Source organism: Leptodactylus fuscus, chromosome 2, assembly GCF_031893055.1.
Source record: "Leptodactylus fuscus isolate aLepFus1 chromosome 2, aLepFus1.hap2, whole genome shotgun sequence".
Classification (NCBI taxonomy): domain Eukaryota; kingdom Metazoa; phylum Chordata; class Amphibia; order Anura; family Leptodactylidae; genus Leptodactylus; species Leptodactylus fuscus.
Window position 1 is genome coordinate 116,095,785 of NC_134266.1, and position 13,513 is coordinate 116,109,297.

At 40.1% G+C, this 13,513-nt stretch overlaps 1 protein-coding gene across 1 annotated transcript in view; it reads right to left on the bottom strand.

The window, feature by feature from the left end:
* The window catches only part of SERINC2 (serine incorporator 2), a 46,649-nt gene that overhangs the window by 21,336 nt on the left and 11,800 nt on the right, over positions 1–13,513 (bottom strand). The window contains exons 2-6 of the mRNA XM_075264558.1: positions 11,228–11,389; positions 6,424–6,602; positions 3,650–3,729; positions 3,293–3,430; positions 3,035–3,204 (exon numbers count right to left, since the gene is read on the bottom strand). Of these exons, the coding sequence (XP_075120659.1) occupies positions 3,035–3,204; positions 3,293–3,430; positions 3,650–3,729; positions 6,424–6,602; positions 11,228–11,389 (729 nt within the window). The remainder of the gene's footprint in view (positions 1–3,034; positions 3,205–3,292; positions 3,431–3,649; positions 3,730–6,423; positions 6,603–11,227; positions 11,390–13,513) is intronic.

Sequence of the window (13,513 nt, forward strand, 5' to 3'; positions counted from 1 at the left end):
CACTGTATACCAGTAGTAAAAATTGTGGGTGCACGTAACCCCAATATATTCTTTGAATTCCCAGTCAGACACTGGCACTATATGGCAGTAGCAAGAAATGAGGGTATTTGTATTCCCAATATATTCTTTGAATTCCCAGTCAGACAATGGCACTGTATACCAGTAGTAAAAATTGTGGGTGCACGTAACCCCAATATATTCTTTGAATTACCAGTCAGAAACTGGCACTATATGGCAGTAGCAAGAAATGAGGGTATTTGTATTCCCAATATATTCTTTGAATTCCCAGTCAGACAATGGCACTGTATACCAGTAGTAAAAATTGTGGGTGCACGTAACCACAATATATTCTTTGAATTACCAGTCAGAAACTGGCACTATATGGCAGTAGCAAGAAATGAGGGTATTTATAACCCCAATATATTCTTTGAATTCCCAGTCAGACAATGGCACTGTATACCAGTAGTAAAAATTGTGGGTGCACGTAACCCCAATATATTCTTTGAATTCCCAGTCAGACACTGGCACTATATGGCAGTAGCAAGAAATGAGGGTATTTGTATTCCCAATATATTCTTTGAATTCCCAGTCAGACAATGGCACTGTATACCAGTAGTAAAAATTGTGGGTGCACGTAACCCCAATATATTCTTTGAATTCCCAGTCAGAAACTGGCACTATATGGCAGTAGCAAGAAATGAGGGTATTTGTATTCCCAATATATTCTTTGAATTCCCAGTCAGACAATGGCACTGTATACCAGTAGTAAAAATTGTGGGTGCACGTAACCCCAATATATTCTTTGAATTACCAGTCAGAAACTGGCACTATATGGCAGTAGCAAGAAATGAGGGTATTTGTATTCCCAATATATTCTTTGAATTCCCAGTCAGACAATGGCACTGTATACCAGTAGTAAAAATTCTGGGTGCACGTAACCACAATATATTCTTTGAATTACCAGTCAGAAACTGGCACTATATGGCAGTAGCAAGAAATGAGGGTATTTGTATTCCCAATATATTCTTTGAATTCCCAGTCAGACAATGGCACTGTATACCAGTAGTAAAAATTGTGGGTGCACGTAACCCCAATATATTCTTTGAATTCCCAGTCAGACACTGGCACTATATGGCAGTAGCAAGAAATGAGGGTATTTGTATTCCCAATATATTCTTTGAATTCCCAGTCAGACAATGGCACTGTATACCAGTAGTAAAAATTGTGGGTGCACGTAACCCCAATATATTCTTTGAATTACCAGTCAGAAACTGGCACTATATGGCAGTAGCAAGAAATGAGGGTATTTGTATTCCCAATATATTCTTTGAATTCCCAGTCAGACAATGGCACTGTATACCAGTAGTAAAAATTGTGGGTGCACGTAACCCCAATATATTCTTTGAATTACCAGTCAGAAACTGGCACTATATGGCAGTAGCAAGAAATGAGGGTATTTGTATTCCCAATATATTCTTTGAATTCCCAGTCAGACAATGGCACTGTATACCAGTAGTAAAAATTGTGGGTGCACGTAACCACAATATATTCTTTGAATTCCCAGTCAGACACTGGCACTATATGGCAGTAGCAAGAAATGAGGGTATTTGTATTCCCAATATATTCTTTGAATTCCCAGTCAGACAATGGCACTGTATACCAGTAGTAAAAATTGTGGGTGCACGTAACCCCAATATATTCTTTGAATTACCAGTCAGAAACTGGCACTATATGGCAGTAGCAAGAAATGAGGGTATTTATAACCCCAATATATTCTTTGAATTCCCAGTCAGAGAATGGCACTGTATACCAGTAGTAAAAATTGTGGGTGCACGTAACCCCAATATATTCTTTGAATTACCAGTCAGAAACTGGCACTATATGGCAGTAGCAAGAAATGAGGGTATTTGTATTCCCAATATATTCTTTGAATTCCCAGTCAGACAATGGCACTGTATACCAGTAGTAAAAATTGTGGGTGCACGTAACCCCAATATATTCTTTGAATTACCAGTCAGAAAATGGCACTATATGGCAGTAGCAAGAAATGAGGGTATTTATAACCCCAATATATTCTTTGAATTCCCAGTCAGACAATGGCACTGTATACCAGTAGTAAAAATTGTGGGTGTATATAGCCCCAATTCTATTGCTAGGGGACTTGCAGGGTATTTCTGGGGTGAAGGTGGGGGGGCACACCGTTGGAACGGGTATCGGGGTATATATCGGGTATACGGGAATACACTGACAGTGTATTCCATTCAGGATCCTGGGAAAGCTGGGTTGCGGCGATTGAGCCCGTCAGTGCCACGTTACACTGACAAGCTTCTCCCTGGAATTTAGCTCTTATAAGAGCTGTTGGTTGTCTTCTCCTTCCTATCCTAGCCTGTCCCTGCCTACCCAGAATCTAAGCCCTAGCTAGCTGGACGGAAACCTCCGTCCCCGGTGAATTGCAAGCTCAGAATGACGCGAACCTGGGCGGCGCTGTTCTTTTAAATTAGAGGTCACATGTTTTCGGCAGCCAATGGGTTTTGCCTACTTTTCTCAACGTCACCGGTGTCGTAGTTCCTGTCCCACCTACCCTGCGCTGTTATTGGAGCAAAAAAGGCGCCAGGGAAGGTGGGAGGGGAATCGAGTAATGGCGCACTTTACCACGCGGTGTTCGATTCGATTCGAACATGCCGAACAGCCTAATATCCGATCGAACATGAGTTCGATAGAACACTGTTCGCTCATCTCTAATCATAACCTATTTTCAGGAAAATTCTCCCTTGCAAATTCCTTGCAAAATGAGAATACGCTTTACAGACATAGAAATACAGTCTGAGACAAGCTGTATACATCTTGATTGATAGAGTAATAATTAATATAAGACCATGTCTTATTTTTGTGGAAACACAGGTATGTGTCATGTTCTTAAATCAATGAATATTAAATTATTATTTTGCCAATTGTATTTTTATGTGTTTCAGTACACATCTTGGGTTTTAGTTCAATTGCTATGCCATGGTCCCAGTAACTATGACCATCTTACCTGGACTTTGGGAAGGATTGATACAATAGAAACTATAACACAAAATATGAGGTTCAAACTGATGAACACTTTGTTATGGACACAGCCATCCGGTTTGGTGTAGTATACATATAGCACCACAATAACAGCAATCGAGGCAGCATAAACTAGCAAAGTACAGATGAGGAGAGCTAAAACACAAAAAAAAAAAAAAAAAAAAGAGATTATTCTATAATCAAAGACCAAAAAACAGAAGTGTTTATATGTTTTCAGACTTACCAGCATACCAGCATTTAGTATTCCCATCTTCAGCTTTCAGAAGCCAGGCCTGACTCCAAGAGTGAGCAAGGTCAATAATGAGGATAAGCTGGACCAAGAAGAACAGGAAACCACCGACCATGCCAAAATAATACCATACTGTATGGGATCACATTGAAGAACATAATATATGGGTAGATTAGTGCTAACACCTGTGGAAAGCTGCCAAAGAGATTTGCTAAAACTGAGAAAAACATACAACTGACAGAGTAGGTGAAAAGTGTGAGTAGTAGCATACATTACATAGAAAGCAGATGGAGGGAAAGAAGAAGGAACAGCAGCAAGTGCAGGTTGATAGCTAATGGAGCAGTTTATTACCTGTGGTAAATAGTCCATTTGGTATGAAGAAAGCGCCAACTGTAATTCCCACTAAAATCAAGAACTTAAAAAACCAAAACCTGAACAAATGCAACAAAACAGAAAATGATATAAATTAAAAAACAAAATTTCACATTGAAATAAATTAATTGTGCAGCTCCTCACAAGCTCAATATACATTACAGTACATAAGCATCCAGTTCAGCGGTGTAGCTGTAGGGGATGCAGAAGCAGTAGTTGCTACCAGGCCATGGACCTTAAAGGGGTTGTCCGGGATAAAAATAAATTTTTACTTAAACCCCCTTGTCCCTATCTACTTTATAATTCCCTTTTATAATCAAAAGTGAATATTTACCATGATCGCTGGAGCGGTCACATGACTACCCCAGGCACATCTTTATAGTATCCTTTGACTCTCCATCTCACTGCTTCCGGAGACAGGAGTCACATACTATATCCCCCCTCTCTCTCCTCCCCTCTCCAGCCCTCCCATCCAGTCTCCTCACTTCCCATCCCCGTCCCTCACTACACCAGACCCGGCATACTTACCTTTCCTTCCTGCCATCTCCTCTCTGGTTGTATCATCACCGACACGCACACAGCAAGCTATTGCGCATATTTGAGACAGCTAGCTAGTGGAAAAGGGAGGGGTACAATCAGTGTGGTGATGGGATATCTAGTTTTCTTACAATGGCTGCTGAGGGTGTAGTGGGCGGGCTAGCTAAGGAAACAGGGAGGGGAGTCAGTCAGTGAGAGGGAGAAGAAGTGAGGCATTCTGGAACTTGTAGGAAACGTAGAAGAGGAAGTCAGGGATTTAAACAAACACAGAGGATGCAATGCGCTCACTGAGAAGCCCATAAATCACTCAAAACACTGCTAAAGGTATTTGGTGTCATTTATTAACCCATTAATAGCACTAACAGACCTTTTTGTAAAAATGATTTTTTGCCCAGAAAACCCCTTTAAAGGGAGCATAAAGGGCCTTCTGCCACATAAGATATACCAAGGTAGGTAGGCCCCATTTTGCATTGCAGCCCAGGAGCTACAAGTTACGACTCTTCCAGTTCCACCAAAATAACGTGTATGACTTCCTCTGAAGAGTTTCTTTGGAATAGAAACTGACACCTCTTTACTGGAATTTATTAGTCAAGGGAGACATTAAAAATACATCTGCATTTTTTTCCAGAGTTAATCTGGTGCCAGGAAAACACACTAAAATAACTTCTTTTGTGTCCCAAATCCAGTTAGTTAGTAATATCATATTTTATACTTAGAGAAATGAATATCCATTTCAACATTATATTTATTATATTGTCTCAAATAAACAGGATCATACCCTTCAAAGCCATAAACAATTCTATAAACCATACATATTCTATTTAGTCTACATTCACACAGCAGAGTCCTGCACTCCACAACCAAGTGTAATCTGATCTGATGGATCCTTCAAACATGAGTCTAATGAGGGATCCATGAACTTAGCCTGTGAAAGAGTAAACTATTTTTTATGGGATTCTTTACATGAATTGATCCTTTAAACAGTTGTGTGCTGTCAATACATTAGCTAACAATGGCCCTGATATGTTCTTAATCTAGTTTTTTATTATTATTATTATTATTATTATTATTATTATAATCATGTCTTATTTTTATTGTTTTCTATTGACCAAGGTAAATAAAGCAATATATTGGTTAAAACACTTGGGTTAGCTTACACTACAAATTTAAATATGATTCTGCAATTGGAAATCCCCTTTAACCAGAGGCATAAATTGTAGCTCCTGGCCTTCAGTGCAAAATTTGTAATGGTACCCTTACTACCTTGTGTCTTTTAGAATAGTAGCATGCAAAAATACTGCAACATATGATACAAGAAATCAAAGAATCAGAATCAAAAAATCAAATACAAGTTCAATAAAGTTTGTAGAATAAAAATCCTGTTTATCACATATTTAATTTTTTTATTGAGTGCAAAAAAAGCTTATGCAATTCTGAAGTAGCTATAGGAGGGCCTATTTTCTGCACACCATTATACTTTGCAGCCTAACTGGCCTATTAGGTGCCATACATATGAGCGTATGCTTTGTCAGTGTGATAGGGGGCAATGAATCCGGGGACAAAACTTAGGACAGGTCCTGTCTGTTCTGCAACCCAGCTCACTGCAAGACTGAAGGGCAGAGGCAGCACAGCACACAGAGTTCATCCAGGTGCCATGCATGTGGCTTTACTCTGAACCTGCAAATGCATACCATCATGTATGCATTAGTCTTAGACTGCCCCTAAGAATGTAACTACATGGCTAACTATGGGGCCTTCAATGGGTGATCGCACTGTGGAAGTACCAAATTGGAAGGGGGTAACCTTGCACACACAGACCTCTTAAATGTTATGAATAAAGGGGTGGTGTTTCCAAAAAGTTGATCTTTTGGATGATGTTTTGCTGTAAAATGTAGACAGCAATAATAATACTTTTAGCAAAAGTAGAGTGCTTTTGCATTTTTTTCTGGTAGTGTTTATACATTGAATATTCTGTTACTTTATCCAAAATATAGAGCCAACACTGTGCATAAGTCTGTATATTTACTATATATAGTATCATAGGATACTAGATTCTAAACCCATATCTATTGAAGTCTTAGCTAACAGTTTAATCCAATAAACAAATGTAAACTTGTATAAAATGTACATACAAGGAAAAATAAATAAATTAAAAAAATAAATAAAATAAAATAAAAAAAATCACAAAAGCTTTCTTCTGTGCATCTACAACTTACCCATTCTGTATGTATGCTCTTGGGTCCCGACTACTTCGCACACATATCATTATAATGACAAACAGGAAGAAAAATGCAGCCATGGCAAAACACATGCGGTACACTGCTTGGTGTCCAACAATGATGTCACAGTTCACGGAGCCAGAAATGGTTTCAGATGAGGAGCAAAACCATGGGAGCTGGAAATAGATTTAAAGTATGAAAAACTAAGGCCAACTGTGTAGAGTCAGAAATTATGTCTAGCAGACCACTTTTTATAAGCCTATAAATCTTATGTTTTCACGTATTCATGGGTAATATTGTTTTACTTTATAAAATAGTGTATGCACATATATAGTGGAGGATGTTAGCGTATGCATCCTCCATTTTGAATTCCTTGCAGGAGTATGTCTGTAGCCATCCTAGATTCATCTTTGGTCTGTCCAGGTAGCTCATATATCCCCCTCCCAGAAGCCATAACGGGATATGGCTCCCATTGTGCCTTATCCAATAGCCATGTGATAGAATTAGGTTACAACTTTAGACCATGTTATGCTAATTATTGTAATCCCACCTATTCTTTGTCTATACAATGTATTTAAAACACCAACTACAGTGGGGCAAAAAAGTATTTAGTCAGTCACCAAGAGTGCAAGTTCCACCACTTAAAAAGATGAGAGGCGTCTGTAATTTACATCATAGGTAGACCTCAACTATGAGAGACAAAATGAGAAAACAAATCCAGAAAATCACATTGTCTGATTTTGTAAGAATTTATTTGCAAATTATGGTGGAAAATAAGTATTTGGTCACCTACAAACAATCAAGATTTCTGGCTCTCACAGACCTGTAACTTCTTCTTTAAGAGTCTCCTCTTTCCTCCACTCATTACCTGTAGTAATGGCACCTGTTTAAACTTGTTATCAGTATAAAAAGACACCTGTGCACACCCTCAAACAGTCAGACTCTAAACTCCACTATGGTGAAGACCAAAGAGCTGTCAAAGGACACCAGAAACAAAATTGTAGCCCTGCACCAGGCTGGGAAGACTGAATCTACAATAGGCAAGCAGCTTGGATTGAAGAAATCAACTGTGGGAGCAATAATTAGAAAATGGAAGACATACAAGACCACTGATAATCTCCCTCGATCTGGGGCTCCACCCAAAATCTCACCCCGTGGGGTCAAAATGATCACAAGAACGGTGAGCAAAAATCCCAGAACCACGCGGGGGGACCTAGTGAATGAACTGCAGAGAGCTGGGACCAATGTAACAAAGCCTACCATCAGTAACACACTATGCCGCCAGGGACTCAGATCCTGCAGTGCCAGACGTGTCCCACTGCTTAAGCCAGTACATGTCCAGGCCTGTCTGAAGTTTGCTAGAGAGCATTTGGATGATCAAGAAGAGTATTGGGAGAATGTCCTATGGTCTGATGAAATCAAACTGGAACTGTTTGGTAGAAACACAACTTTTCGTGTTTGGAGGAAAAAGAATACTGAGTTGCATCCATCAAACACTATACCTACTGTAAATCATGGGGGTGGAAACATCATGCTTTGGGGCTGTTTCTCTGCAAAGGGGCCAGGACGACTGATCCGGGTACATGAAAGAATGAATGGGGCCATGTATCGTGAGATTTTGAGTGCAAACCTCCTTCCATCAGCAAGGGCATTGAAGATGAAACGTGGCTGGGTCTTTCAACATGACAATGATCCAAAGCACACCGCCAGGGCAACGAAGGAGTGGCTTTGTAAGAAGCATTTCAAGGTCCTGGAGTGGCCTAGCCAGTCTCCAGATCTCAACCCTATAGAAAACCTTTGGAGGGAGTTGAAAGTCCGTGTTGCCAAGCGACAGCCCCAAAACATCACTGCTCTAGAGGAGATCTGCATGGAGGAATGGGCCAACATACCAACAACAGTGTGTGCCAACCTTGTAGACTTACAGGAAACGTTTGACCTCTGTCATTGCCAACAAAGGATATATAACAAAGTATTGAGATTAAATTTTGTCACTGACCAAATACTTATTTTCCACCATAATTTGCAAATAAATTCTTACAAAATCAGACAATGATTTTCTGGATTTGTTTTCTCATTTTGTCTCTCATAGTTGAGGACTACCTATGATGTAAATTACAGACGCCTCATCTTTTTAAGTGGTGGAACTTGCACTATTGGTGACTGACTGATACTTACAGTGGGGCAAAAAAGTATTTAATGTATAAATAACACGAAAAATTATTTTGATTTTAAATCTAAATTTGTTACAAAAATTTTTTTAAATGTAAAAAATATTGGTATCAGGAAAACACAAACACATAAAAACCATTTAAAAACACCAGATGTCAAACAACAAGAGTGGAGGTCGCACTGGACTGAGCAGCTCCAGCAGGTGCATAATTTAAAAATTAATAAGTTAAAAAATTTTTGTAACAATAAATTTAGATTTAAAATCAAAAGAATTTTTTGTGTTATTTATACCTTGATACTTAGTTGGTGTTTTGAGTTTTTGTGGGCATCTTTGTTTTTTATCTAGTATTGAGATTGCTTTGGGTTTGATATACAATGTATTTAATCTACCTTTTTCCCGTCACTAGAACAGAATTCACTATCCACACAATCTAGCTGTGTGTCTGTGGGATTCTCTGAGCCAACTCGTATATCAATTGTATTAATTTGGACATCAATACGGTGATACTTAGAGCGGCTTGCTCTCACAATATATATATATATCACACAAGTGCTCTATACACCATTATACATACCCTGTAGCAGTCTTATATTCTTAAGACTAATTTACCTCTGTAGCTGGCAATAAGCCAAGTACTTCAGAATACAACTTACGTGAGTATCCTATGATCAAACACTTGGTAGCAACAAAACTCTAGCGATGACTATAAGCTTAGAAATTGAACAGGACATGAACGACAGACTTCATAATGTACATGATAGGGGAACTTTGATTTCCACACCATCACAAAATCTTTTCGGCCAATCTATACACATAGTGAATATAAAAAAATATATATTCCTGCTTTTCCCTGTTTATTGTAATGGATAAGCAGAGATTCTCTAATGCTAAATTCACATGTAGTTTTTGCTCAGTTTATGGCAACAGGTCCTATTGATATGCAGAAAATACACATTAATGTACCCAATTTACTAATTCTCTACTTCATATGTTAAGAATGCTTGGCTACGATAGCCCTAGAAGTGTAACTCTCTAGTCAACATATGATGTGGCTTTTTGAACAGGAGGAAGCAAAGGATAAAGATGGTTGGAGGAACAGTGGAGAATTAGACAGGCAATTACCCAGGAGAGGGAGGGAAGGGGTGAAGCAACATGATTTGGAGTCAGAACACGTCCAGAACCACTGGGTCCAGCATGAAAAAACCAGGAACCCCTTTAGGCTGAGGCACCACATTGCAGAAATGCAGCTTTTTTTGTTGCCGAAGGTAGAAGTATCTGTATTTCCTAAATATTTCCCATTCCTTTTGTAGCCATTCTTGGCTTTGATTCGAAAAAAAAACACCAGAAAAATCTGCAAGAAAAAAAAGCTGCGTTTCCATAAAGTGAGGCCTCAGAGATTCTCCAGGACCCAAAGGTAATTGACACTGATGATCTATCTACAGGATAAGTCATCTGTATCAGATCATGCAATCCCGATCAGGTGTTTGGGCTGCCAGAAGCATCCCCGCATCAATTTAAGTGAATAAGAGCAGGGCTGCAGTTCTAGGCCCAACCACTTCAGTGTACAGAGCTCTGTATACTGCTTCCAGTCCATACAGTGTAGCACTTGGAATGGCAGCCCTGCTCCCGTCCATTTGATTAGGAGCAGGGCTGCTTCCAGCCATTTACCTAGTATATATATGGCTTCTAGCTGCCAAAACACCTTACGTGGGCACGGTCCAGTTGTCAAACATTGACTGATCTAATACTGATGACCATCTTCAGTATCAATTATTTTCAGATCCTAGGAAACTCCTTTAAGTACCTATGCCATACACATTTTTCAAAGATTGCATATATTAGCCAGAATCCTGTCCAATTTGCAAGCAATATAAAACCTGCAAACGTGTGACAATTCCGCTGCAACCAAATTGCGGAGCCCATCCGCCCATCCTTAAAATCCATCCACCCATTCAAAAGATATGGCCCCTGGCATATTATATGCAAACTAGCTCTGATTCTCTATGTTGTTGGGAACTTTTTATCTTGTAATAAGGTTATCACCCAAGTGGAGAATTAGTAGTACAACCTAACAGGGGTCATAGCTTTTGAATGGGTGAATGGATTTTAAATAGAAAAAGACTTACTCAATCAGGAGCACAGAGAGACTCAACTGATGTATGACATGTAGCATTGTGTACTTGACAGATCCTCTTCAACCCCTTGCAATTGAGAATTTGGGGGTAAAGCAATATTTTATTTTAAAAAATTTAATTTTTAATTTTCATGGCCCGTTGTTAAAGTGGTTATACAATTTCTAATATTGATAGATTCTCCTTAGAAGAGGCCATCACTATTAGATCTGTGGGGGTTCAACACTCAGGATTCCCGCAGATCAACTACGCCAGGGCAGAGCTACATCTGATGTTTACTGCTCATGCAATATACAAAGTGTAGTGGCGGGTTTAAGGACTGCAGCACTGCCCCAAAAGACTTCAAAATGTGTGTCGTATACTGAGTGCATGTTTAGTGTCCATGGATAGGGGATAACTTCCTTTTGTGGGAAAACCCCTTTGTGCATAGTGGACATACCAGATAGGATGCTTCTCAATATTTACAGTGACCAAATTACACAACCAGAGATTTACTTACCTTTTTAAGTCCATCTTCCACTCCAGGTATGATCATAATACAGGCTACTAAGGTTCCAAGAAGAAGGAAGACCGAGAAAGTCAGACGAGTTATAGTTGAATTCTTTGTAGATGGGCAACATCCACAGAGGAGGCATGGCGCTGTACCACACAGACATGAAGCCTTTGGAGATAAAGAGAAATATTAAAAGATATTATTTTACATAAATCAAAGAAATACTAAGGCAGGAATGGGGTAAAATGTAGCAGAAATATTAAACTTTCAGACAAGTGAAGAAGTAATGGAGAGACTCAGCTGTTCGCCAGACAGGAGGCCTGAAGGAAAGAAATAAGGTAATAAAAAAAAAAAAAAAAAAACTGCATTAGATCTGAACCCAAGAGGCTCATGGTACATCAAAAGCTACAGTGGATATTTGAGTTTTCCAAATCTCTCCCCACCGCATCCATAAGGAACCAGTTTAGTTATTTCCAAGAACAGTGTCGTATGTAGAGGAAATATAGTAAAATAACAGACATGCCCATAGATACATGCTATTTATAAAGCAAAATACTATAAATGTCTCTAAGGGAGCGTTCACACTACCGTCGGTGTCCGACATGTAGTGTCCGCTCCTAGTGTCCGCTCAAAATCTGTCACGGACACTAGGAGCGGACACTAGATGTGTCCATGACACCTGTCATTCACTTGAATGGGCATCGGGTGCGTTCTTTTGCACTCCGTGCCCGTCCTTTCCTGTCCGCAAGAGAAGATGTCCGACTTCTCAAGCGGACAGAGGAACCCTGCATGCAGGGTTTTTCTGTCCGCTTGAGAAGTCGGACATCTTCTCTTGCGGACAGGAAAGGACGGGCACGGAGTGCAAAAGAACGCACCCGATGCCCATTCAAGTGAATGACAGGTGTCACGGACACATCTAGTGTCCGCTCCTAGTGTCCGTGACAGATTTTGAGCGGACACTAGGAGCGGACACTAGATGTCGGACACCGACGGTAGTGTGAACGCCCCCTTACTGGCACTTGCTGCACAGTATAAATCAGGCATTGTTGTTTTAGCTATTTATGTCTGCCACAGAGACAGGTAAAGTCAACTGGTAAAAAGGCAATATATAAAGCATGGAAAAGCTTCAGCATACCTTTTAGGCTATGGCTACCTTTGCACTGATTTTTGTTTCTGTTCAATTGCTTTCTAAATAGTCTTCATCCAAATGTTTTTAAACTGCCATCCACATATACTGTATTATGCAGTGCAGAGGATATGTAATCCCTTATATATTAGTGATAGTACCTGTGACCCCAGAACTGCCTGCAGGTATAACTACATCCAGGTACATAGTGTGTCACCCCCACAGCACTGAGAAATAGCCTGGAATTAAAGGGATCCTATCATTTAAACACTTTTTTTTTTTCTAGCTGACACGTCAGAATAGCCTTAAGAAAGGCTATTTGTCTCCTACCTTTATCAGTCGCCTCCGGCCCGCCATTCAGTAGAAATACCGTTTTTACCGGTATGCAAATGAGTTCTTTCGCAGCACTTTCTCCAGCGACGCCTCCATTTTATATCCATTTTTTTCCAAAAAAATGGCCGCCAGCCTGTGCACTCGGCTCTTGCCTGCGTCCCGATGGCAGAGCCGACTGCGCAAGCGCTGGAGTGTGACCCCAGCTGGAAGAAGACGCAGAACCGGCGGTTGCTGTTGAAGATGGAGGCGTCGCTGGAGAGAGTTCTCTGGCAGCATTGGGGATGCACCCAGTGCTGTCTGAGCACTGGGGCCCACTCCCAGTGCTGCAAAATAACTCATTTGCATACCAGTAAAAAGCGGCATTTCTACCGAACAGCGAGCCGGATGCGACTGATAAAGGTAAGAGACAAATAGCCTTTCTTAAGGCTATTCCGACGTGTCAGCTAGAAAAATAAAAAGTGTTTAAATGATGGGATCCCTTTAATCAGTATGTCACTTACTTATTAGTGATAGTACCTGTGACCCTAGAACTGACTGCAGTTATAACTACATCCAGGTCAGGGCCATTTTAATAGATTAGTGGACTCTGTTCAAACTTTTTGCAAGTGACCCCGCTCCCACATAATGTAATTTCCCCTTAACTAGCCTAAAATAGAGAATACTCATCTAACCCAATTTCCAAGCGCACATTGCGCTTCACTGCTGCAGACATCAGCCGAAGGCTGAAAAATGGAGCACTAAGCTGGTAAAGGATGAATACAATTGTGGAGTACAGAGCTATCGGCATCCTAAAGACACAGATAGAGTTAAAATCACTGCCTACCACACAGAAT